Source organism: Rhinopithecus bieti, unplaced genomic scaffold (genome assembly GCF_001698545.2).
Source record: "Rhinopithecus bieti isolate Rb0 unplaced genomic scaffold, ASM169854v2 scaffold_57691, whole genome shotgun sequence".
Lineage (NCBI taxonomy): Eukaryota > Metazoa > Chordata > Mammalia > Primates > Cercopithecidae > Rhinopithecus > Rhinopithecus bieti.
Window position 1 is genome coordinate 3,334,895 of NW_016824383.1, and position 27,968 is coordinate 3,362,862.

At 35.9% G+C, this 27,968-nt stretch overlaps 1 protein-coding gene across 1 annotated transcript in view; it reads left to right on the forward strand.

Annotated features, from left to right (window-relative positions):
- LYST (lysosomal trafficking regulator) overlaps positions 1-27,968 on the forward strand; it is a 212,151-nt gene that overhangs the window by 104,940 nt on the left and 79,243 nt on the right. The window contains 11 exon segments of the mRNA XM_017862282.1: positions 3,126-3,324; positions 6,556-6,687; positions 9,591-10,218; positions 11,718-11,895; positions 13,443-13,612; positions 15,766-15,996; positions 16,871-17,037; positions 17,685-17,837; positions 22,875-23,066; positions 24,648-24,826; positions 27,160-27,366. Of these exon segments, the coding sequence (XP_017717771.1) occupies positions 3,126-3,324; positions 6,556-6,687; positions 9,591-10,218; positions 11,718-11,895; positions 13,443-13,612; positions 15,766-15,996; positions 16,871-17,037; positions 17,685-17,837; positions 22,875-23,066; positions 24,648-24,826; positions 27,160-27,366 (2,436 nt within the window).

The window sequence follows — 27,968 nt, forward strand, 5'->3', positions numbered from 1 at the left end:
AAAAAAAAAAAAAAAAAAAAAAGAAGTGTTACTATGAGAAGGCTTATATGATCTAGCTACCATTCTAGCTTCATCTTATGGTACTCAGCCTCCTTGGATTTCTTTCCCTTCCTTAAACAAGTAAGACATTTTTCTGTCTCAGAGTACATGGTATTCTTTTTGCTTTAACAATTATTGATCCCATTCTTTTCATCTGGCCAGCTCCTACTTATCCTCCATGTGGCAACTTAAGACTTATTTCCTGAGAGATGCCTTCCCTGGCCTTTCCATATAAATTAGTCTTTTCCCCTTTATACACTATCTACATAGAGTTTGTTATTTATTTATGGAATTATGGTTTATTTCCTTCTGTAAGCCTCCTGAAAGCAAGGATATGGTTTTTGTTTTGTTTTGTTTTGTTTTAAATCACACTGTAATGTCAGTACTTGACACACCTGGGCATCTGATAAATATTTGTTAAATGAATGAATTCCAAAACACAAAACATTTTATTGCCTTTCTTGGCCCCTGTGGTAAATTAGACTGTTGTTGTAGGGAATAGAATATGTTGATTGATCTTTCAGGCCCCTTGCTTACTGAGTGTTTTTTGTGTCATTTATACATCAGTTTTCCTCAAAATTTTTTCCTTTGCATATCCATTTTGAAATGTATTGGCCAATTTTCATTAAGTTCATATGACAATGTGATAGTCAGTCTTTGCATGTCAGAAAAGTGGCACTTATAAACTTGGAGATTTCCATATATTTTTTCACTTTTGTATTATTTACAAAAATGCTAGAAAAAATCTAGGTACAAATTTTTTTTCCTTACATGTATAGTTTTTTACCCTTGTTGGTTCAAAGAGCCCACTTATCAAATTAACAGCTATTTATGAAACATAACTTTATGTCAGGTATTGTGGGAAGTTTATAAAGAAATGAACTTAGCCTTTGCCTTTAAGATACCTCAGAGTGTTTGTGCACTTCAGGAAGATTAATAAATTGGTAGTGTATTGGATGTAAGGCAGTTTCATTTGTTTATGAGTACAGCATAAAGAACCTGAACCCTGGTGATTAGAATGGGAGTGTTTAGGTAGGGAGCAAATATGAGAGAGATTGTGAGGATAGAATTCATAGGACTTGATTCTGTTTAAATGGAGCTTCAGGAGGAGTCAAATATAACATAAAAATTTCAAGCTGGGAGACCAGAAAAACAATAAATTTTATCAGGAAAAAAAGAAGCAAACTTGTAAGTTTTGTAGTTTTTGTATTCTACATTTGAAATTACAGCAGGATATTCAGCAACAGTGAACTGGTAATAGTGAAGCCATCAGAATAGAGAAACACTCCAAGACAGAGAAATGTAGTGAGAGAATCAGAGGGCTGAGGTTTATACCTCAGGAGATACCCATTTTCAGGATGTGAAACAAGGAAAAGGGGCTATTGAAAGAGATAGAGAAAGAGTAATTGAAAAGCTAAGAGGAAACTCAGTAAAGTGAAAACCAGAGATGGGCAGAGGGGGAAGAACATGTAGAGAAGGAGGTGATACCTTGAACCAAATGATATAGAAAGTTCAGAGAAAATGTAGGCAGATAAAGGGCCATTGACTCAGAAATTCTTAATGACTTACAAGATTTCAATAGCATGGATAAGGCAAGAGCCAGATTTCAGGGACTTTGGAGAGCATGGGTGGTAGATCACTGAAGGCAGTGAGAAGAAATGATTATTAAAAAGTCCAGCAGCAAAAGCAAAGACAGAAACAGAATGTTCACATAAGGTAAAGTTAAGGGATTAAAAAATAGTAAAATAGAATACCAGTGACTATTGATAAAGAGTCAGTGGAGAGGGCAGGATAGAAGTAACCTGGGCTGGACTTGGGAATGAATCACTGATGCTGCAACCAAGAAAGTTATAAAGATACATGGAGTATGATTTAGAAGAAATGCAGATGGTCGTAGCAGAAATAGTTCTGAATTGGAAGTCATGAGATCTATGTTCCTGTCTTAGCTTTGCGGCTTGACATCTATGAGATCTTGGCAAAGGAGTTTTGTGTTTTCTTCTGTAGACTCAGTGTTCTCTTCTTATATCTGAGATAGTCAAACTAAATTGTTTCAAAATTAGCATCTACATTTTAAGTACTCCAATTCAGTAATACACAAGAGTAAGTGAGAAGAGTAGATGTAGAGATATGTATTTGGAAGGAAGATGAGGAAGTTTACCTCCCATGCCCTTAATCTGAAGACCACCTGTTACCCACTGGGGAGATGGAACTGGAGGATATAAGCAATTTATTTATATACAGCTTTATTTTTAGTAATTTCTTGGCATTTTGCCAACTCTCATTATTCCAGACAGTAAATGGTGCAGTAGAAAGAGTTCAGAGGCCTGAGTTTGAGTTATAATTATACTACCTACGTATTTTATGTGTGGTTTACACTAGTCAAATAACCACTTTGTGCCTCATATTCTAGAAATTAGGGCTAAAACCTCTCCTAGAGCTGTTGTGAAAAAGAGCTTCGTAAACTGGAGCATATTGTATTAGTGTAACGAGTTTTGTCTATCAAAAGTTTTATGTCCTAATCCCATACTAATATTACTAATAGTAATATTAGTAAAAGAAGAAGAAAAGGTAGTAGCAGTAGTAATAGCAGTTTATCACTAACATTTATGTGGGGCTTACCTATATGCAAGGCACTATTCTAAGAGTTGATGTTATTTAGTCCTTGTAACAACTCTGTAAAGTAGCACTAGTATTACTCACATAGACAAAGAAAGTGAAGAAGGCAGACGTTAAATAACGTACCTAAGATCGCATGGCTAGTGAGTGGAGAAACCAGAATGCAAACCTAGTCAGTCTGGCTTTTGAGTCCATGCTTGTGAGAGTTGTAGTATAAGTTTGCCTCAGTTAATTAAGATAAATAGGCTAGAATTAAGTTGCCATCTATATTAATGAATTTTTAATAACAAGATTGCTTGAATTAGGAAATAACTCAATTTAATGGGTTGTTATGGTAATGGTAAATACAGTCAGACTAGACTAGTAAACCAACAGAATTCTACCTTAAAAGAATATTTTGCCTAAATGAAAATCTTAGTTAAGTTGACAATTCTTTAAATCTAAAGAGAGTTTGATTTTTATTTTTTCAGGAACACAAAGAGGGGCAACTCACACCCATGCCCCGAGAGGTTTGTAGATCATTTGTGAAAATTGTAGCAGAAGTCCTTGGATCTCCTCCAGATTTGGAATTATTGACAATTATCTTCAATTTCCTTTTAGCAGTTCACCCTCCTACTAATACTTACGTTTGTCACAATCCCACGAACTTCTACTTTTCTTTGCACATAGGTAGGTATAATCATTTTTGTTAGATTATGTCTATTTCTACTTTTGTTTTATTCTTCCCACTTGATTCACATTTGTTTGATATTTGAATGGCCTCTGTGCTACTCTAATTACATATTGGGGTTGGGATAGGGCAGAGGGTTATAGAATGAACTAGACATGGCGTCTGCCCTCAAGGAGTCTAAATGCCAAGTAGAGAAAGGGGACATAGACTCAAATAACTACAGTAAAAAAATATATATATTTGGTAAGTATCGAAGAGACACAAAAGAAGAACTAATGAGATTTCAAAGGACAGAGGGTTTCATCCGACCACTGTGGAGAGAATATTTAATAGGTTACATGACATCTGATGTGGACATTGAAGATTTTTAGTAGAATTTGATAGGTAGATTGGAGAGTTACTGTTCCAGGTAAAGACAGTGACTTTAAAGGGAGGAAAAATGGAAAGAAAAAATAAGGACTAATGAGTTTTACCTATATATAGGGAATCTGTAAAGAAATAGTGACAAATAATGCCATAAATAGAGTTTAAGACCACCATTTACTTATTTTTACCCGAAAGTCATATCAAATAGGTCCTTGAATGTAAGACCAGATAATTTGAACTTGTATTTTAGTTATTGGTCATTGAAAGGATTTTGTTTGTTTTAAGCAAAGGCTATGATATAAGTAAATTATTGCAGCAGGATTCAGAAATAAGGAACCAGGGACAGTAAGCCCAATTATAGTAGTCTATGAGAGACAAGATAACAGAATCTGGCCATAGTAATAGTAGAACTGGAAAGGAGGGATGAATTGAGAAGTAGGAAGTTTAGGATGGAATGACTCTGGGGGTGTTAAGGAAAAAGGAGAATGGCTTTGATTGTATAATATATGTTGTATTTGAGGTTCCCTACAGTTATTTATCATATAATTTTCTAGTAGGCAGTTGGGAATGAGGGTTACAGCATGAAGAAGGAAGGGTGGGTTATAAGGAGCAGTCCACATAGAAGTGAGGTGAAGCTCTGAGAACAGATGAGACCACTGAAGAAAAGTAGAGAGAGAGAACGAAAGAGAAAGCTAAGGAAAGAACTGCTGGTAATATTACTAGTTGGAGGGTAGGACAAGAACAAAGAATCAGTAAAAAAAGAAAGATGGAATAATCAGTTTTTTTTAAGAACCAGGGAAATGTAATGTGGTAAGAAAGAAAGCAAGAACGTACCTATAAGAAAGCTGAGTCATAAATTTACATTGGAAAACTGGTTGTACAATAGCCATTTTAAGAGATGTAGTAAATGGGGCTGGGCACGGTGGCTCACGCCTGTAATCCCAGCACTTTGGGAAGCCGAGACAGGCAGATCACCTGAGGTCAGGAGTTCAAGACCAGCCTGACCAACATGGCGAAACCCCATCTCTACTAAAAATACAAAAAAAATTAGCCTGGCTTGGTGGCACATGCCTGTAATCCCAGCTACTTGGGAGGCTGAGGCAGGAGAATGGCTTGAACCCAGGAGGCAGGGGTTGCAGTTAGCCAAGAGCGTGCCATTGCACTCCAGCCTGGGTGACAAGAGCAAACCTCTATCTCAAAAAAAAAAAGAAGAAGAAAAAAGAAAAAAAAAAAAACGTAGTAAATGAATAAAATGAGCAGTAGTAAAGGTCCAGATGAAATCAGATAGCATGACTTTATGGTAGTCTCAGCACATTATAAAGATTCTGGAAGTGGGTTAGTTACAAAGATGGGTAAAATATGGCCCCCTCTCTTAAGATGCTTACAGCTTAGTTAAGGGAAAGAGCATAAAGAAATGATTATATCATGCTACATGGAAAGCACAGTGATAAGGAAGTCAACATTTTTGTTTTCTGGTAGCATAGAGCATATGAAGACTGAGGGGGATTTCCCAGAGGTGGTGTTGCCTGCCCTGAATCTTAAAGGATGAGTGTGAATCAAAGAGAAGGGCCTTCCAGGCAAAGGAAACAGCTTGACAGGGAACTAGGAGAAAGTGGTGTTGCTGAAATGTAATTTATGAAACAAGGCTGGGGAGGGGCCTAGGGACAAATAGTGGTAATTCTTGTGGACAAGAAGCTTGGATTTTATCCAGGGTGGTAAGGAGGCATAGAAAGCCACTGGAAGGTTTTAAGCAAGAGTTGACATTCGAGAGAGCGAATTCTGGTAGCTGTGAGGATTTGAGAGTAATGAGATGTTCATCAAGGATACCATTTAGAAATCTGATAGTAATCCAGTTGAGAGATGATAAAGCCTGCAGTATAGCACTATAGTAGGGAAAAGAAGAATTCAAGAAACAAAAAATAAAGTCATGCTAGGCATGGTGGTTCATGCCTGTAATCCCAGCACTTTGAGAGGCCACGGTGGGAGGATCACTTGAGGCCAGGAGTTCAACTCCAGCCTGGCCAACATAGCGAAACCTCGTCTCTCCTTAAAAAAAAAAAAAGAAAAGAAAAAGAAAAAAGAAAAAGTTAGCTGGACGTAGTGGCGCATGCCTGTAATCCCAGCAACTCGGGAGGCTGAGACATGAGAATTGCTTGAACCAGGGAGGCGGAGGTTGCAGTGAGCAAAGATCATGCCACCACACTCCAGCCTGGACAACAGAGCAAGGCTGTCTCAAAAAAAGAGAAAAAGGCAGCACAACTTGGTGACTGATTTGCCATGGATAAAGGAAAGGTAGTGGTCAAGGGTGGCTCAAGGTTCCCACATGGGAACTTCCCAAAGAACAAAACAGAAGGAGTAAATTTAGGGCAAAAAGATGATTCAGATTTAGATTTGTTGCATTTGTGATTCATTTAAGAAACGAAGCAGTCGAATTTATAAGTATGAAGCTCAGAAATGATTAGTTTTTACAATGAGACACTGATGGGGATTTATAAAAATGAAAGACACAGTCCTTTCCTCAAGGAATGAACAGATGAACAGTCTCCCTTGAGAGATGATAATAACATATAAAAAGTGAACAGTTAAATGTTAAACCATAGAAATAACTGTCAGTACAGTTGGAATTAAGAAAATAGAAGTTAATGTGGCCAGAAATAATAAACAACAGCAAAATCTGTACTAAAAAATTGTGAGGAGTACGTATTCACATATCAAATGTGCCTTAGTATAAAGTATGCCAGATATTGGTCTCTTTAAACATCTTTTTGTCAAAATTTGAGTTTAATGATCTGCTTTTAAAGTTGTATTTTTGTTTTATCCTTTTTAAAAATGTTGCTCTCTCAAAAAAAAAATTTGGATTCTAGATGGCAAGATCTTTCAGGAGAAAGTACAGTCAATCATGTACCTGAGGCATTCCAGCAGTGGAGGAAGGTCCCTTATGAGCCCTGGATTTATGGTAATAAGCCCATCTGGTTTTACTGCTTCACCGTATGAAGGTAAGAATAGCAATAATAGAAGTATATAGCCTTCTCACTTTAGTTCTGAATATTCTTAGAGAATTAAATTGTACATATTTTAGAAGTATATATAGTATAACCTCATTCAATCTAACAAGAGACACCCAGCACAGGTCCTCAAGAGAATTGAGAAAATGGATAAGGCTCATGCTATTTTGTTCTGGCATTCTCTGACCTCTCTTATCATAGTCATTTGTCTTTCATCAAGCTTCTGATTTATTTTACCATTTTCTTCAGAAGCTTTTCAAAAACTTTTATTCTCTTCTCTCTACCTAAAACCATGATTCTAGACAACTTCACTTGCCAGATAAATGGCCACCCAATACTCCAGCTTCACATTTTTTTGACTCAGGGTACCCTTTCTCTACTTTGTCTTACCACTCTGCATGCATCTGTCTTGGACTTTATCATCATCAAGAATGCTGTCAAGCATCTGTGAAACTCCAGTATCCCACCCTGTTCTATCTATGTGATCTATTTTTCAATCACATGCATCACTCTGAAACATTTTCAAATACTGTATGTGGCTCCATTTTTTTTCCAGGTCGTTTGAACAGAATCTTTCTGTATCATTAGCCCTCCAGCCAACCAGAGAAACAGAATCCTTTGGGGGAGTTTTGACATGCTGAAAAAAGGCAAAGGGGATGCAGTCATCCTCTGTAATTGAAGACCTCCCATCTTTGTTTTTTGTTTTTGGTTTTTTTTTTTTTTTAAATCACACTCCAAAGTTCCCCTTGTCTCGCTTTCCCTGTCCAGCCTAGGTCACATTAGCCAATAACTTCAGCAGTTATTCAGTTGGAAACTATCTCAGTTTCCTTGTCCCTTTGGCCTGTTGGTATTCTTGAACTGAAAAATGCTAACCTGGCCTCAGTCTCACCGCTGTCATACTGCTGAAAGTTGTAGTAGAGCTTTAAATGCTACCCTGTAATTTTTAGGTATGTTCAGAATCAATACCCTCTACTATTTCCGTAGTAAGTAGATTCAAGTCTTTAAGCCTATGGTACTTTTCTGTCTTCCTAATTTACTCTTAACAGAGTCTCATCGCTACTTTATAGAAAAAAAGAATAGGTGCAGGTTTTCTAGTTGCAAACTGACCATACATCTTTTCCTTACCTGACTACCGTCCTTTTCCATACTGGGACATTGCTCTTATTGTCAGTCCTAGTCTTGTCTTTAGCTTCAATCCTAATTCTTAAATAGTGCAGGTGAGATAGTAATAGAGGTAGATAGAACTAGGTATGTAGGTATTAGTCTCTAGTTTTGTTTTCCTCCCAAAGTGTTTCAGTTATTCTCTGGCACTTTTTATGCCCTTTTATAATAATATTTTAAGGCTATGTTTTATTAGTTTTCTTTTCTTTTAAAAAAAAAATTTTTTTTTTTAAATACGTGAGATAGGGTTTTGTCTTTTTGCCCAGGCTGATCTCGAACTCTTGGGCTCAAGCGATCCACCCACCTTGGCCTCCCAAAGTGCTGGGATTACAGGCTCGAGCCACTGCACCTGGCCTTTTCGAATTAGTGTTATTTGGAATTTTACAGGACATATTTGTTTTTTAAATCATCTGTGTCATTTTGAAACATTTCAAATACAATTATACCCCCATTTTTTCCAGATCTTTTGAACAGAATCTTTTGGCAACTTTAGCTCTCTAGCCAAAATCCAGAAATAATTAGAAAAAAAGTCTGAGCTATGGAGCTCTTTTATTGCCACAAAGTCTATGCTCTAAAGCAGTTCATTTAATGCCTGTTTACTCTGTATTCATGGTCTCGAATTTTAACCTGCAAAAGAATCACCTGGAGAGCTTGTTGACACTGATTCCTGGGCCCCTCCCTCATACATTCTGTATCAGTAGATCTAGGGTGGAGCCTGAGAATGTGAATTTCCAACAATCCTACAGGTGGTGTTGATGCCCATGCTACCGGTTCACAGACCACACCTTGAATGGCATGCACTTTTATCCCATGCATTACAATGAGAATAATTTTTCTGGTGTCTTCCTACATAGAATATTAGAAGCAGTAAATTAGAGAGCTGTGATAAGAAAAGAAACTATTCTCACTAATAGCAGCAAGAAGTGACTGCAAAAATGGAGGAGAGAGAGAACTGTCTAGGGCTGTTGAGGCTAGTAACAACAAGCACTACTATTTTTTGAGCACCTATTATGTGTTGAGCTCTATGCTAGGTGCATCACAAATATAATCTCAATCTTTAAAGCAACCCTGCAAAGTAGATATTCTGAACCCTCATTTTACATTTGTAGAAACTGTAGTACAATTAAGTGATTTACCTTGGACCACCTCACTATCATTTGAATCCAATTATATCTAGTTGCAAAGCCCACACTCTTTCCACTACATCCTAGTAACTGCTAGCCTGAGGTAAATTGAGTTTCACTTAATTCACTTAATTTCAGCACAGTAGAACCATTAATCCTAATGACTGAATCATTCAGTCAATACTGTATTTTGTTAAGAAGACAGGAAAAGACATATGTTTTGGGAATATATTAATAAAAAGTGGTTAAAATAAAAATAGTTTTGGCATTTAAGAATTTTAAGCTTTAAACCAGGTGTGGGGGCGCATGCCTGTAGTCCCAGCTGCTTGGAGGCTGAGGTGGGAGGCTATCTGGAGCCCAGGAGTTAGAGGCTGCAGTAAGCTGTGATTGTGCCACTGCACTTCAGTCAGGGTAAGAGAGCAAGACCCTGTCTCTTAAAAAAAGAAAAAGTAAAGGAATTTTAAGCATTAGTTACTTGTAAAATTGACCTATATGGATTTTAACAGTGCTAGATAAATGGGCTTTTGCTGTGGTTGCAATTTATAATGCAAAAGAGAGGTGGTCCCACTTAATAGATTTTAAGTAGTATTTTGTATCTACTCTTACTAGGAGAGAATTCCTCTAATATTATTCCACAACAGATGGCCGCCCATATGCTGCGTTCTAGAAGCCTACCAGCATTCCCTACTTCTTCACTACTAATGCAATCACAAAAACTGACTGGAAGTTTGGGTTGTAGTATTGACAGGTTACAAAATATTGCAGATACTTATGTTGCCATCCAATCAGAGAAACAAAATTCTTTGGGGAGTTCCGACACACTGAAAAAAGGCAAAGAGGATGCATTCATCAGTAGCTGTGAGTCTGCAAAAACTGTTTGTGAAATGGAAGCTGTTCTCTCAGCCCAAGTCTCTGTCAGTGATGTCCCAAAAGGAGTGCTGGGATTTCCAGTGGTCAAAGCAGATCATAAAGAGTTGGGAGCAGAACCCAGGTCAGAAGATGACAGTCCTGGGGATGAGTCCTGCCCACGCCGACCTGATTACCTAAAGGGGTTGGCCTCCTTCCAGCGAAGCCACAGCACTGTTGCAAGCCTTGGGCTAGCCTTTCCTTCACAGAATGGATCTGCAGCTGTTGGCCGTTGGCCAAGTCTTGTTGATAGAAACACTGATGACTGGGAAAACTTTGCCTATTCTCTTGGTTATGAGCCAAATTACATCCGAACAGCAAGTGCTCACAGGTACTTATGTGTTTTTGTGCACTCCTTCCACCTTTATTTTACTATTCTTTAAAGACTCTCTACCCATCTGGAAATGTCTTCATTATGCCATTTCTTATAATATAACAAACAGAAAAGTTTATTTCTTTATATATGTAATAATAACAGAAAGATATATTTTCCTTATTTTAATGCTAGATAATATTGAATTCCATATTTAACCAAAATCTAAACCATAAGTAGCATTTAAAATATGTATATATTGTGGTTTAATTCCTTATAGTTATTAAGGAAAAATTCTTCAGGACAGAGAAACGATAGGATTTCTCTAAAGCTTTGACTCATGAGAATGATTCTTTCCACTTGGTGTTCTTGTGAAGGTGGGAGTGGTTTCTAGATTGGGCCTGTCCTGGGTACCATCTCACTTTATTTGAGACAAGTGACTGCTCCAGAAGGGAAGAGGAACGGGTGTCATAGGGTGGTCACTCCATTCCACTCAGGTAATTATAATGCAGGTCTTGGTGCTGAACATTGGCAGTTCTGCTGTGGATGAAGTCAGAAGAGAGCTAAAATGGCCTCAGAAAGAAAAGCTGGTGTTTCCCAGGACAGGCTCACATCAGACTGCACAGAGTCCTCCATGTCATGACAGACATTGCCTAGACGTTGTATTTCTTCAGCCATTTTTCTTCTGCTACCCCAGTTTGTTCTCTCTCCAAACACTTAAGGTTCCTCTCTCACCTGAACACAGATGACCTTGCTCTGGTGATGAGATATCCCACTTATCTTTTCCTCTACTTCTGCTATCACAGACCCATAACTTTATATGGAGCTCAGATGCAGCAGTGCTCGAGAGCATTCCTTTATGAAAAAATCTCATTTCACCAGGAGCTTCCAGAAGTTTCACCTGGGCTAAACCCAGCAGCATTTGTTAGGATATTTAGATAGAGGTTTTATTTTCACACTTGGTTCTTGAGAGGATATTCTGTAATGCTAGATTCTTCCCCTGTACCAATCTCTCTGCTCTGTGACTGAACTGGGTTTTTCTGACATGCCTACACTCCTAATAAAGCTGTTTCTTCCTTGGTGGAAAAAACATTTCCAATAGCGTCTCAAGTAGCAATGTCCAGTGAAACTCTCCAGTGATGGACATGTTGCATTCATGCTGTCTAATACAGTCGGCACTACCCATATGCCTATTGAGCATTTGAAATGTCACTGATGCAACCGAGGGACTGAATTTTTAGTTTAACTTTAAATAAATAGCATAAGTAACAGTGACTACTGTATTAGACATCAGAGATGTAGAATCGAATAGTGTTAGTAGACTATATGCCCAAAAAAATCAGTGGTAAAAAGTGATGGTAAATTTGTTAATGACAGGTAAATTAGGAAACATTTCTTAAACATTATGAACATTTGTTTCACCTGTTAAAGAATGCTACTACTTGTCACAGTTCCTGAGGTAATCATCATGTACTTTTCTCATCATGTTAGTAAGACTTTTTTGGTCTCTGTTTTAGTGTAACTGAAGACTGTTTGGTACCTATATGCTGTGGACTATATGAACTCCTAAGTGGGGTTCTTCTTATCCTGCCTGATGTTATGCTTGAAGATGTGATGGACAAGCTTATTCAAGCAGATACACTTTTGGTCCTCATTAACCACCCGTCACCAGCTATACAACAAGGTGTCATTAAAGTAAGGGCAAATACTGGATATATTATTTTAATTCAGAAAAATAAATATGTATGTAATTTAAAATTTTGAGTATATGCATTAAAGTAGACCTAAATCTTTCTTTTATATTTTAGAATAATTAACTAATATAGTTTGTTACTTACTACTCACATTGTTTAATTTTTTTATTTTGATAGCTTTAGGGATATAGGAGTTTTGGTTACATGGTCATATTTTGCATCATCCAGTTTTAAGTCCCTCTCCATATATTGGTTCATATCAGTATGATTTTTAAATCTACCAATAAATCCCCATATCTGAACACTTAGTAAATTTGTTTTGTAAAAATTACAAGGAACACGTGGTTCATTGGAAATCTCTTCTTCAGTGTGCTATCAAATTTTAGACATTTACTTTAGGTCTCAGCTTAGATGACACCTTTTCAAAAGACTGTCCCTGATTATCTTATCAAAATCACTTCCGTCTAATATTATTTATTCTATCATAGCATCCTATTTATGTCTTGTAATTATCTTTTTAATCTGTGTACTTGTTTTTTAAATTTCTCACAAATAGAAGCTTCATGAGGGTGGGCATCTTGTGTAATAGGTACTAAGTATATTATTGAATGAGTAAATGCTTGATATGAATAGTTTCTGTTAGAAAACAACCCAATATTAAAATAATCTTGTAAAGATTCTCATTTTCTTTAGTTTGTTTGGATGTAGGTATTGTTTAATCACTTGCAATATAACCTAGTATTGAGCTCCCATTTCATGTGTAAGTCCCTGAGCTAGTTGCAATATAGTATATAGAGGGAAATAATGTAAGCTCCTACATTCAAGAATTTCACAGTCTAGAAAGAAGAGTTTCATACTTAACTAAGTAAAATGTAAGGAATTCTGTGATGAGTGCTGCAGTGGCAGTATTAGTAAATACATAGTATTTACAAAGTATTACACTGTAAACTTAGAAAGTTTTTTTAGTAGGGGAATAAATAGATGTGTGTCTGAGGGAAAGGAGTCTATTGCTACTGTGAGAGAGTCATTAAAGGCGAGAAAGAGGTGGAAGGATTAATTTGGTATTACACGTGTTGCATTTAAGATGTTAGAGAAGGGTAGAAATTCGGGCCCTTGCTCAGGATAAATAATCTGTCAAGAAGCCTGGAAGTAGAGCTCTAGGATATATAGATATAGATATAGATATAGATACAGGTATAGATTTGCAGAGAGAGCATAGTTTACGGATTTTCCCGCCTCAGCATTAGGAACAAATATTCTACTTATACTCAACTAAGGTTGCCAGTCTGCTAGGTGTCCATGTTCAGCTAAAATGCCAGTTTCCCCATGAGAGAATCATTAAGATCTCCAAGATAGAGTCATCATTAGCATTCTGCAGTAGCCAAAGACAAATTCATTTTTGCTTTGCTGTGGTGGTGGCATTTTTGTAAGCTTTCTATGTTCTTCTGTATATATGAACTTAATAATTTACAGTTGCAGTTGTGTTACACTGATTTGTATACATTAATTTTAATGCATTATCTAAATTGACTTAAAGTTTTTCTTTAGCTATTAGATGCATATTTTGCTAGAGCATCTAAGGAACAAAAGGATAAATTTCTGAAGAATCGTGGATTTTCCTTGCTAGCCAACCAGTTGTATCTTCATCGAGGAACTCAAGAATTGTTAGAATGCTTCATTGAAATGTTCTTTGGTCGACATATTGGCCTTGATGAAGAGTAAGTGTGTTCTTCCCTCCACTATAATTGGGAATCTTGTCTTTTTTTTTTTTTCTCGGCCTGTTGCCCAGGCTGGAGTGCAGTGGTGCAATCTCAGCTCACTTGAACCTCCGCCTCAAGGGTTCAAGCGATTCTCCTGCCTCAGCCTCCCAAGTAGCTGGGATTACAGGCACGCACCACCACACCCAGCTAATTGTTTGTATCTTTAGTAGAGGCAGGGTTTCACCATGTTGACCAGGCTGGTCTCAAACTCCTGACCTCATGATCTGCCTGCCTTAGCCTCCCAAAGTGCTGGGATTACAGGCGTGAGCCATCATGCCCAGCTTTTTTTTTTTTTTTTGGAGACAGTGTCTCACTTTGTCACCCAGGCTGGAGTGCAGAGAGACACAGTCATGCCTCAGCTCATTGCAGCCTTGAACTCCTAGATTCAAAGGGATCCTCCTACCTCAGCCTCTCGAGTAGCTAGGATTACAGGCATGCACCACCACACTTGGCTAATTTTTTTTACTTTTAGTGGAGATGGGTCTTGCTGTGTTTCCCATGCTGGTCTCTAACTCCTGACCTCAAGCCATCCTCCTGCCTTGGCCTCCCAGAGTGCTGGGATTATAGGTGTGGGCTACCACACCCGGCAAGATCTTTTGTCTTAAATGTAAAATTTAGTGAACTCACTCTTAACAAAATCTTTTAGTCACCTTTAGAAAAAAAATCTGCTAAAAGTAATTTTCCAGGTAAATCAATGTATTATTTGGCATATGATATTCTTTCTAATATAACTTCATCCTTCATAGTTCATTCATTAGTTAGAAACTAGAAACAAAAGCTGCATCAGATGAAAGTGATAGCTAAGATTTGGCATATAGTATTAACATGAGGAGATTAACCGAAAAGACAGGTGAGGCTGGACATGGTGGCTCTTTCCTGTAATCCCAACACTTTGGGAGGCAGAGGCAGGTGGATCACCTGAGGTCAGGAGTTCAAGACCAGCCTGACCAACCTGATGAAATTCTGTCTACACTAAAAATACAAAATTAGCCGGGCATGGTGGCACATTCATGTAATCCCATCTACTTGGCAGGCTGAGGCAGGAGAATCGCTTGAACCCGGGAGGCGGAGGTTACAGTGAGCCGAGGCTGTGCAATTGCACTTCAGCCTGGGCAACAAGAGTGAAACTCCGTCTCAAAAAAAAAAAAGAAAAAGAAAAGAAAAAATGAAAGATAGCGCGTGTATTCTCAGTGACAGATTACATAAAGGATCCTTATAGGAACTCATTACTCTCCTCAGAGCTTTCAGGTTATCTGGGAGAGGAGTAAATCCCTCATCTAGAATTCCTGGATACACTGATTATTGAGTTTTGACCCTAGTAGAATGCTGATGGATTAGCAAATAAGTGTAAAAATAAAAGAATATTTTTCTCCCAAACCAAAAGTTTGGCAGAAATTAAATTGTAATTTCTGCTTGTGATAGAATAGAGAGAAATGTGTGTCTCCTTATTGTGACAGACAAATTCAGACCTTAGAGAATTTGCTAAATTATTATGATAGTGTCAATACTACTTTTCATTTATATACAACTTTTGACTTTCACGAAACAGTTCTGCATTACCTTATTTGATTCTCACAATAGCCTTGAGAAGAAAAGAGGACATATATCACCACATATTTTTGACGGATAAGGAAAATGAGGCACAAAATACTTAGCTAATTTCATTCCATCCCAGAGGCAAGTTGTATTGGGATAAGAACTCAAGAATCATTCCCTTTTGCTAGACTTCTTTTTACTAGCTCACTGTCTCTCAAATACTATGTAAAATAAAAATAATAATTTTCCTGTGCACTTGTAGCCCCAAGACAGTGTCTTTGGACATAAGGGGCTCATGGATAAATTAAAATAAATCAGTTAAAACCATAAAACTGCATGCATATTTCACGTGAATGTTTGTGTATTTATCTTGGGATGGACTTCTAGCAACAGCTTTTACCCTATTATTGAAGGGACTTTATAATCTTAAAAACAGGTTAAGAATCCTTACTCCCTCAATTTTTTTTTATGACTTCAAAATCAAGTTAACAAAATGACCCATAGTTTGCTATCATATTTTCTTGTTTTGTGACTAATTGTTTCTAACATGCTCTTAACTGTATTATTTATTATAGATTTGATCTGGAAGATGTGAGAAATACGGGACTGTTTCAGAAGTGGTCTGTCATTCCTATTCTGGGACTAATCGAGACCTCTCTGTATGACAACATACTCTTGCATAATGCTCTTTTACTTCTTCTCCAAATTTTAAATTCCTGTTCTAAGGTAGCAGATATGTTGCTGGATAATGGTCTACTCTATGTGTTATGTAATACAGTAGCAGCCCTGAATGGATTAGAAAAGAAGTAAGTTTACAATTATTATTTAAAATTACATCTGATAAATACTTTAGAGCAAGAAAACTTAAGTATTAGTGTACTTTAATACACGAGTTTACCTATGTAAGAAGCCTTCCTGTGTACCTCTGAACCTAAAATAAAAGTAAATAATAATAATAATAACAGAAAGAAAGAAAAAAAAAGGAAGAAATTGTATTTACTGAATGTCCCTGTATGCTACTTTATTAACTGGCCCAGGTTAGTTTCCAACCCTTGCTTGATTTGGAAAACCCAGATGGAGAGAAGCATTATAGGCCTAATATCATACATTGAGGTAGATTATCAAGATTAAGATTGAAGACCAAAAGTAGCTAATTCATATTTATTGGGTATTTATAAGTGATTAGTATAAATGCAAATCTAATACCTCTTTTAGTCCTAAAAATAACTCTATACAAATGAGATTCAGAGAGGTTAATTAATTTAGTCAAATTCACCTTCTCTGAAAAGCCTTTACAGCATGTTCCTGTTCATACCCACACAATCTTCATCCTTAGTGTGGACTAGAAACCTGTCTGTGTGTTCTTATAGTATCTTGTATTAATCTCTAGTGTTACACTTACAACCATTTACTATTTATAGTGATCTGTTTACTTGTCCAGTTCTCTGAAAAACTATGTATTTTTGACAGGTGTCAAAGTGTATCTTATTTCTATTTCTAGCATACACACTACATATTACTTGTCATAGAATAAGTGTGAATAAATATCGAATGACTGCATGAATGAGTGCAAGCTGGTCGAACAGGAATTTAAACCTTTTAAATCGGTTAGCTGTGCCTTAAATTATTTGTTCTTTTTCTTATAAATGTTCTGTTTTCTTCTTTTGTTGTTATCTTTAGCATTCCTGTCAGTGAATATAAATTGCTTGTGTGTGATATACAGCAACTTTTCATAGCAGTTACAATTCATGCCTGCAGTTCCTCAGGCTCACAATATTTTAGGGTTATTGAAGACCTTATTGTAATGCTTGGATATCTTCAAAATAGCAAAAACAAGAGGACACAAAGTAAGATTTAATTTTTACGAATTTGGGGAGGGAGTTGTATAATAGACAAACCTGTTATTTCAGCACAATCTCTTTCTTCTTAGAAACTCTTTTACTAAAAGTTTAACATTAATTTTGTGATAATATGTATCAGTTTTTAAAAAGAAGCCTTTTTAAAAAAGGCTTGAAAAAGTGGCAGAAATAGAAAAAGTGATGCCACCGTGTAGTTAGTAGTTGGCAATACATAATTGAAAGATGTCACTGATTTTTCTTACCAAGTAGAATTTAAAAGCATATGTTGCATAGTAATACCCTTTTGTTTTCTTTAATGGTAATTATTAAAGTGAATATGAAACAAAAGTATGATAATTGCTGGTTAAACTTTTGCCTTATATAGAAAAAAACCCTCTTTGAAACAATTTTTAAAATGAAATAAATTTATGAGCTAATATTTTTCCATTGAAGGTTTTTTAGTGACCATTTGTAAATTTGCTTTAAAATTGCCTTTAACAAGAATTTTAAAATGTCTACGACTGTCACCCCCATGCTGATCAAAATTTTAAAATTTATATCTAACAAAACATTATTGTCATGATACATAAAATCAGTTCAATTAAAAAATTAATAACCACATAGCTTGAAAACATTCTAGTATCTTCTGTTTTTAGATATGGCTGTTGCACTACAGCTTAGAGTTCTCCAGGCTGCTATGGAATTTATAAGGACCACCGCAAATCATGACTCTGAAAACCTCACAGATTCACTCCAGTCACCTTCTGCTCTCCATCATGCAATAGTTCAAAAGCGGAAAAGCATTGCTGGCGAGTATTGAAATCATATCTTAATAACCATACATTGAGGCTAGCTTGACTTTCCTATGTTCTTATGCCATTCACATTTTAAAAATATTTCTTGTTTTACATAAAATTTAAGAAAGATTTTTTCCTGGAGGAAACTATTCTACTGCTTACTTTTAGTGCTTTTCTCATTCACTTATTTCTTGAGCACCTGCCTACCATGTGCTGAGCATTGTGCTAAAATATTGGAGATACAATGATGAAAAAAAAAACACACAGATTCTGCCCCTGCAGAGATTGTAAAATAGTAGGGAAATGTAGAGGGTAGGAATAGAGATTATAACAGGGCAATCTACATCAGGAGTTAGGGAAGTCTCTGAGAAAGTGGGATTTCAATATAGATGTAAAGGATGAGAAAGGAGTTAGCAAGGTGGAGAGTCAGAAAAAGAGTATTACAGGCAGAATGGATGGCTTATGTGAATTCCAAGGCAGGGAAAAGCTGAGCTTGTTCAGAGAAATAAAGCCATTTAGCTAGAATGTGTCACTTGATAAGACTGGAACACCAGAAGAGGCTGTACAGTATGGTGTGGGCCAAAGTCATTTTTTAATCATGCAGGCCTTGTTAAGGAGCTTAGATTTTATCCTAATGGGAAGTCATCAAAGATTTTAAGTAGGTGTCATACTATAAACAGCTTTCTGTTTTATAAAGATCACTGTGTCTTCTGTTTGGAAAGTGGGTTAGGGGAGAGGAAGAGAAAAGAGGTAGTGGGGAGTCCAGGTAGGAGGCTATTACAGTAGTCAGGGTAGATGATGGTGGCTTGCACATGGTTAAAATGCACATGATGTCAGGGCTTGGTATACATTAGTAGATGTCATCAAATAATAAACATTAATATTGTTAGGCTTCCTTATTTTTTCTACAAAATCGGCTATGACCTTTATCTGAATACAACCCAGAAAGATAACATGAACACCACATACACAGGATATAAACACATACGTATATATACGTAGTAGATAAATATGCATATGCACGTGCACATACACACACCATCTCCAAACAGAGTATTTGGTAAATTGCTTGAAGTTTAATCAGTCTTACTGTCTCAAATTCACTTAAGTTCAAATCTTTCTTTCACCTGTGTTAAGCTACTTCTGTGTTCAATGCTATGCAAAATTTTAAACCATGTGAAAACTCACTTGTAAAGAAAAGCTACCAAGTACACATTGTTTTGCAGTAGTATGTTTAAATTATGCTAAATCAAACTTATATAAATAAAACTTCTACATCTATGTAACTAAACCTACTGCCCTTCTACATTCTTCCTTATTTAATATCTGAATGCACTCTCTTCTTGAGCTGCCCTGCCAGTTGTACATCTCTTTTGCCCTGAGTAGAAATAGTAGAAAAATTCTTTATCAGTTCTAGCATTAATGCTCAGCTTCCTGTATGCCAAAACATGATTGCTGGACACCTTTCCTTTGCAGGACTCCTTGTATAGTCAGTGACTGCTTAGATGGAATTCGCCCTCTATTGATATCAGAAAGTATACCTTTGCTACCCCTGCTGTTTCTTTTGTATTGGTACTTCTCATTTTCATATCTATTCCTCCTCTGCTTCCATCCCTAGATCTCTGGTTTTAGTTAATTATCACCTTGTGCCTGGGCTAACGCAGTAGTCCTCTTGCTATTTCCCATTTGGTCAATGATTTCTCTAGGAGTCTTTAATCTCTCTCTTTAGATACTAGCATTTTTGTCACCTTGAGCCTTAGGGCCCTACATAGCTTCAAGTTTGTTATCATTTTTTTTTTTTTTTTTAGTTTGAGTCATTTTAAAACAGATAATGAACTTTTAGTCTTTTCACTAGATGGCTCTCCTTTTTTCTGACTTCTGTAGCTTCTTACTATACTTGGCCTTGTCTTTTTCCCTCTAAGTAAATGTGATTGCTGTGAGCTGTAGGAGACTTACAGAATCCTACAAGTTTTTAGCCTAATAAAAGACCTTAAAAGTCATCCAGTCCAGCTTCTTCATCTTAAGACCCACTGCATCCTAGAACTAGGGACTGCTGGCACATGCACCCCTATACTCACCCCTTTGTGTCTTACACCACATCTACTCATTCCAGGTCTGTCGTATCTCTTAGGAACCATCTCTCTCTCTCTGAAGTCTCTCTCAAGAATCCTCCTTGTTTTAAATACTGCCCTTATTTAAATTCTATCTTTGTCAATCTAGTTTGCAAAATACTACTTTATATGTGTTTGGTTGTTGCTTTGTAATTGTTTCTAAGTTGTTTTTTTACACATATGCTTGGGGAAGATTGTGCTGTTTGTTTCTTCACTATTACTTAAAAGTATCATTGAAAGTATATTGGCTTTGTATGCTACAGGTACAAAAACTGCAGAATACTGAGGCTCTTCTGTTTCTGAGCAGTGTGGTTACAAAAACTAATTCAAGGCCATTTGTCCATGATACTAAAGTGACATAGAGGGATTTCTATTTCTGTCATGTCTATCAATTAAGTAATGAATTGTTCCTTCAAAGACTTAAGCTGTTTTCTTTACTGATAAATGTTTAGGTGTGGTGAGGGGGATTCCTAAATAGATTCATTTAGCATTTGTTGAAAACTACTGAGATGAGTGACACCTCCAACCCCACTGCCACCCTCTCCTCCTTCAGCAGAAGTTGTGGGAATTGCCAGCAGCTGCAGCTTCCATCGTGGCCACACACCAGACTCTGATAATAGACACATTTACTCAAACCTTGAACCCCAGGATATCCATGATTTGGGACCAAAGTTTCTTCAGCAGTACTCTCATTACATCTAGACCTTAAGTTCTTGCGTTGCTAACGGAGTTAGACACTATTTTATTGTCAGATTAATCTTCTTACAACCTCACTCAGATTTACCATTCTTCTGCTCAGCAACTCTGAGTTGCCTGCCACCCCAGTGAGCAAAGCTCTGATTCCTTAGCCTCTGTATCTGTTTTTGGTCTAGATATCTATATCTGTACATATCTTTATATGTAATTTTACCTAAATGGTATCATGCTCTACCTACTGTTTATAAATTGATTTCTATTTCTAGTCATTTATTATAGATATTTTTCCATGTTAAGAAACATAAATATTCTTTTATTTTAATGATTGCAAAATAATCTATTATTTTGATGTGGATAATCTATAACTTTTATAGATAAAGGTTTTTTTGCTTGGTTTTTGCTAGTATAAATAAGGTAGCAATATACACTTTTAAATGTATTTTTTTACTTGTCTGCTTATTAATATGAAAAACTTTACACATCACCCTTAATGCATGAAGGTAGAAGTAGTCAGCATTAGGATATTTTTAGAATGCTAGACATATATTTAAATTGTCATACACTCACACACACACACACAGTTATATTAGTAATTCACATAAAAATGAACTTTATATTTCAACCAATAATAATATTAACCATTAAAAGTATTTTATTATTTGTGAGAATTAGGCATTACGTTTTACATTCATTATTTTATTTTATCAACAAAACAACTCTTTCTTTATCCATTTATTCAACCATCAAACATCAAATATTTCTTGAGTACCAACCATGTACCAGTTACTATTTTACCTGTCTTCATGGAACTTGTACTGGGGGAAATGATGAATAAGCATATAAACAAATATACTTAATACAGTGCCAGATAGTGATAAATATCTACCTGTGAAGTAAGCTCTGTTTTCTTTCTAATCTACATCTTATGTATGAGAAAACTGAGGTTTAGAAAGAAATGTGCTTAAGGCCACACTAGCTCTGTGTGGCTTCACAGCAGGAGTGCTGAAATACCCTCCCACTTTTTCTAGTATTAATACATAGTACTAAAAAAGACTTACTTAACATTTCCTTATTCAGTGTATTGTCATACCTCTGAATTACAATCATCAGCTGCACATACAGCATGAAAGCTGTCAGATGTCGACATTAGGAAGAATCTGCTTAAACTCAGTATATTGTTTGACAGTATAACTCTTGAATATATACAGGATATGAATTTTTGTATTTTTTTTTTTTTGCCTCAAAAGCGACTATCTACCAAAATATATTAACTGATTAAGAATACTAATTACCCAAAATAGTAAGCAATCTAAAATAGTATTAAAATATTTAAATATCTTACAGGATAAGTCATTAAAACCTGTTATAATTTAGTCATATGTAATTTTTATAGAGGTTATTTATAGAAATTGATATATGTTTTCATAATTTAAAACAAAGGTTCAATTCCAATGAAGGGTTCCATTATTCCTCATCTACCAAGACATCATTTTGGTTCCTATGGTCAACTTCCGATGCCCTTCTCCTTCAGTTCATTAAATCAAGACTCATCCCCCCAGTTTTCTCCTGGATGCACTACCTGTGTTGTACCTCCTGGAGCAGGTGCAGTAATGGCGCAGGAATGCCACTCCTCTGTGTTCAGTCTGAGGAAACCTTTCTCAGGAAATGCCTTTGTAGCATTGAATTCCAAATGATGCATGTGTTCTAAATCATTTTAATAACAAATCACTGGAATTATATTCACCTTTCTGATCTCTTCACTTTAATTGACTGATTTCTACTTTGTCACTATCTACAATTTTTAAAACTACTTTATGAAATTCAACAACAGTAATTATCCAGAAATAGTAATATTCTTACTAAAAAATGATGTGCATTAAAACTTGATTTTGGAATGCAAAGAAGTGAAACAGTATTTGAAACTATTTTGTCAAAATGTTCTAAACTAGTTAAGCCCATTTAATACTTTTTAACTTGAACTTTGCCAAATGACATCTGTTTTACTAAGCTATGTCACTAGCTTCAACATTGTTATTTAGGGCTTTGAAACCAAAAGTACTGTTGCACTTGTTGAAAGAGGGAGAAACATCATTTTCTCTTAATCACTCTCTCCTTTGTATAAATTGACTTTGTAGTAAATAAGGTTGTTTTCAAGGTCTGGTAATCAAAAGTTTCAGCAAAATAGTTTCCTTGATCCTTATTAACACTGGCATTTGATGTTTTAATTTATATACTTTTGAAGGTCCTCGAAAATTTCCCCTTGCTCAAACTGAATCGCTTCTGATGAAAATGCGTTCAGTGGCAAATGATGAGCTTCATGTGATGATGCAACGCAGAATGAGCCAGGAGAACCCTAGCCAGGCGACTGAAACGGAACTTGCACAGAGACTACAGAGGCTCACCGTTTTAGCAGTCAACAGGATTATTTATCAAGGTAAGACTATAGGATTAGTTTGTTTTTCCTCAGCTTTTAAAATGAAGGAGAAGTAATCTAAGAGGAAACTGGTTAGTTTTCAGATTTTTAAGCAACATTATTTTTCAGTTCTTAACATCCATATTATTAAGAGTTTCTTATTTGGAACTGATAAGTCTTAAATAAAAGTCCACTTTCAGTGTGTTCAGTGCTAGCCCAGATTGACCAATTTAAAACCATATGGCACTTCCAGTATGATCTTTTGAGATCATTGTAGATGCACATGCAGTTAAGAAATAATACAGAGAGAGACCCTGTATACCCTTTACCCAGTTTCCCTCAATGAATCTTGCAGAACTGCCATTCTGACAGATGTTTAGTGATATCTCATTGTGGTTTTAATTTGCATTTCCATATTGGCTAATGAATATATATGTACATACTTAAATTGTAATACTGAGAGCAGCCACTAAAAAAAGCTATTCAAAGAAATATACTCCAAAACACTATAAATAATGTTCTCACCACACACCCAAAAAAATGGTAACTATGTGAGGTGATAGATATGTTAGCTAGCTTCATTATGGTGATTATTTGACAATGTATTCATATATCAAAACATCTTAATTATGTACAATTTCTGTTTGTCAATTATATTACAATAAAGCTGAAAATTGTTTTTAAAAAAACACTATAGATAAGTCAAAATGGAATTCTAAAAAACAAGTAACCCCAGGAAGACAGGAAAAACAAAACAGTAATTGTTAATCACTAGAAAAGCATGATAAACTCAAGTTTTTTCTTCTTTTTTTAGCTTTTTTTACTTTCCTTTCTCTCTCTTTTTTTTTTTTTTCTTTTTTCTTGAGATGGGTTCTCACTGTCAGTGAGGCTAGATTGCGGTGATACGATCTCAGCTCACTGCAACCTCTACCTCCTGGGCTGAAGCAATCCTCCCATCTCAGCCTCCTAAGTAGCTGGGACTTCAGGTGTGTACCCCATGCCCGGCTAATTTTTGTATGTTTTTGTAGAGATGGGGTTCCACCATGTTGCCCAGGCTGATCTCAAACTCCTTGACTCAGGTGATCTGTCTGCCTTCACCTCCCACAGTGCTGGGATTGCAGGCGTGCGCCATTGTCCCCAGCTTTTTTTTTTTTTTTAACTTTTCTAATGTACATTCTGTGCAACAGACTCCCAAACTAAACTCTGAAATTGAACCATGATTATTACATATACAGCATGTAAATGGATAGCACATGCAGACAAACAGCTCTGTAGATCCACTCATGTAAATATGACATGGTCTTTATGTTCGATTTGTATAATAATCTCATGGTTTGAATCATTTTGCAGTTTAACTTACCTTCATTAGCCAATAAATATTTAATTTGGAATTGTATGGCATGCATTTTGAAATTTCTGTTATTTTACATGAATTCACTTTTACTACAGTGTATCTACTACATCTAATACACCTGATAAACATTTAAATTGTGATAGCTGAATTAGTAATTAAATACAATATTTTTACCAGTATTATTACTATTTATAATGGCTAGATAGCAGTGATATGACTAACCTTGTATTCTTTTTCTCAATTCAAAGAGTTTAATTCAGACATTATTGACATTTTGAGAACTCCAGAAAATGTGACTCAAAGCAAGACCTCAGTTTTCCAGACTGAAATTTCTGAGGAAAATATTCATCATGAACAGTCTTCTGTTTTCAATCCATTTCAGAAAGAAATTTTTACATATCTGGTAGAAGGATTCAAAGTATCTATTGTAAGTAAATTAATTACATGTGAAATGTTCATTCACACAAAGGAAATAGAGGTTTTATGTTGACTGTATTATACGTTTTCAAAATCATATTTCTTTGTGCTCTTTCAGAGAGCTTTTAAAACTTGGACAACTTGAATTTTAATTAGAGAATAATATATATTGCTAATTCACCCTTTCCAAAATGACTCCACTCACGCAGCATTGCTTTTTAAGCCTGTAACCCTAGAAGCTATTTTCTGGTGTTGTAGTTTAGTAAGATCAGCATCAGAAAAGAGTAGATCGTCATCATTGATGACTACTATGAGAGTTTACATTAATTGTTTGTTTTTAAAGGACTGTATTTATAGCTCCTTACTCTCAGTTTTCTGAATTATTACGAATTTTAGATCTTGGCCTAAGTATATCTAACACCTTTAAAATTACATAGAGAATACTGATAAGTGTCACGGTTCATTTATCATCATCTCACTTGGTTTTCTGTGGGTCACTTACAGTTGACACAATGGAACAAGTCGGTCAGTTTACTACATAGATAGCAAAAGCCAATCTAATTCTAGCAGAACTCATAAATCATGACATGCCAGTCTAAATCTAAACTAGATTTTGGTGTTTTAGCTCTGAACAGCAAAACCAAGTGCAGATTCGCTCACGGGGTCCTTAGGACTAGACGTAATTAGGGAAGAGCTGTTTCTAAAACTCAGAATGAATTCTGAATATACTGCTTCCAGTTTTAAACCATGTACAGATGATTTGATCAGCATTTGGCTAGGCTTAGTGGGACCGTTGTTAAAAAATTGGTTAATTGTTAGGGAATACTCTATGGTAAACCCGTAGAGTAGTTTCCCCTTATCTTCAGGGGATACATTCCAGGACCCCTGGTGAATTCCTGAAACCACAGATGGTACTGAAACCTGTATATACTATGTTTTTTCACATGCATATGTACCTATGATAAAGTCTAATTTATGAATTAGGCACAGTAAGAGATTAACAATAATAATAAAACAGAACAGTTATAACAATATACTTCAATAAAAGTTATATAAATGTAGTCTCTTTTTACAATGAGTAAATATCTTATTGTACAGTACTTAACTATTTTCAGACCGTGGTTGACTGTGGAAAGCAAAACCACAGGTAAGGGGGTACTGCTATATGCAGTGCTTAATTTGTGACTATTATACTCAATGATGTAGCACAATTCAAGTCTTTATTATGAATCCTTTCTCTTTTTTATTGCAAAATCAATATAGGCTTATTTATCATTGTGCTTTGATAGTTTTTTTTTAATTTATAATTTTTGAGCCTTTGGTAATTTTTTCATGGTTTAGGACTTTAGCTTCTTTATCCATCTCTTCTTTTAACCTGTGGTAAGGTATACCTAACATAAAAGTTACCATTTTAACCGTTTTTAAGGATGCAATTCAGTGGCACTAAGTATATTCATATTATTGTGCAGCCATTGCCACCATCCATCTCTAGGAACTTTTTTTTTTTTTTTTTTTCTGAGATGGAGTCTCAGTCTGCATCCCCAGCTGGAGTGCACTGGCTCAATCTCGGCTCACTGCAACCTCCACCTCCCAGGTTCAAGTGATTCTCCTATCTCAACCTCCCAAGTAGCTGGGATTACAGGCACCCGCCACCACACCCAGCTAATTTTTGTATTTTTAGTAGAGACAGGGTTTCACCATGTTGTCCAGGCTGGTCTCGAATTCCTGACCTCAGGTGATCCACCTACCTCGGCCTCCCAGAGTGCTGGGATTACAGGTGTGAGCCACCGCACCTGGCCGGAACTTTTTAATTATCCCAAATGAAACTCTGTACCCAATAAATAATAACTTTTACCACCCCTTCCCCCATTACCCAGTAATCACTATTCTACTTTCTGTCTCTGTGAGTTTGACTGTTCTAGATATCTCATATAAATAGAAGCATATAATATTTGTCCTTTTGTATATGGCTTATTTTATTTAGCATTCTGTCCTCAAGGGTCATCCATGTTGTAGCATGTGTCAGAATTTCCTTCCTTTTTAAGGATGAATAATATTCCATTGTATGTACATACCACATTTTGTTTATCTGTTCATCCACTGATGGACGTTCAGACTGTTTCCACCTTTTGGCTATTTTGAGTGATGCTGCTATGAACGTTGTATGCCCATCTCTTTTAAACTCCTGTGTGTATGGATATGTATATGTCTTTCTAATTTTGACTATGAAAACCAATCTGGAATAAAACATGTTCTATAATCTTCTTTAGGGCTGTGTTGAGGCTAGCATGGTATTGCTTAAGCAGTCTGATCCTAATTCATTCCTATCTTGATTGATTTTAGAGTTCAAGTAAAGCCAGTGGTTCCAAGCAGCAATGGACTAAAATTCTGTGGTCTTGTAAGGAGACCTTCCGAATGCAGCTTGGGAGACTACTAGTACATATTTTGTCACCAGCCCACACTGCACAAGAGAGAAAGCAAATTTTTGAAATACTTCATGAACCAAATCATCAGGAAATACTACGAGACTGTCTCAGCCCATCCCTACAAGTAAGTATCTCAGCTTTGATAAGATAAGTACAACTTTTGGTGAAATATAAAGTCTGAATAAAACAAGAACTGAAATTAAATTGAATTTTCATGCCTAATTTATAAATATAATTTTCTTACCAAGCAAATTTAACCTAAGGCCTTTCCTTAGGTGCTTTTACACAGGCTCAATTTAACCTCTGTGTTTATTTCCCAATCTTTTTTCTAGTACCTAAATTAAAAAGTTCTGTTTCAGAGTTTCTGTCAGATACTTTGTAATGTGTTAACATATCTTGAAGTGTTTTCCTTAAGGATTGTTTGGAGGCTTTTTAAAAGGCATTATATTACCTGTGAAACATCTATATTGAATAGCTCAAACAGCAATACATATAACCTATCTCAAAAATATGTGTGGTCAGTTAAAATAGAAAAAAATTATTAATCATTTGGAATAATCAAACCCAAAACACCTAAAAGAATTTCAGAGTGTATAAAGTTTATCACTTCAAGAGTGGTAGTTGGAAAGTTTAAAAGGTACATTAAACCATATTGGAGGGCTGTTTAACAGTTTCTTATAAAATTAAACATATTATATATATGTTTATATTATATATAAATATTAT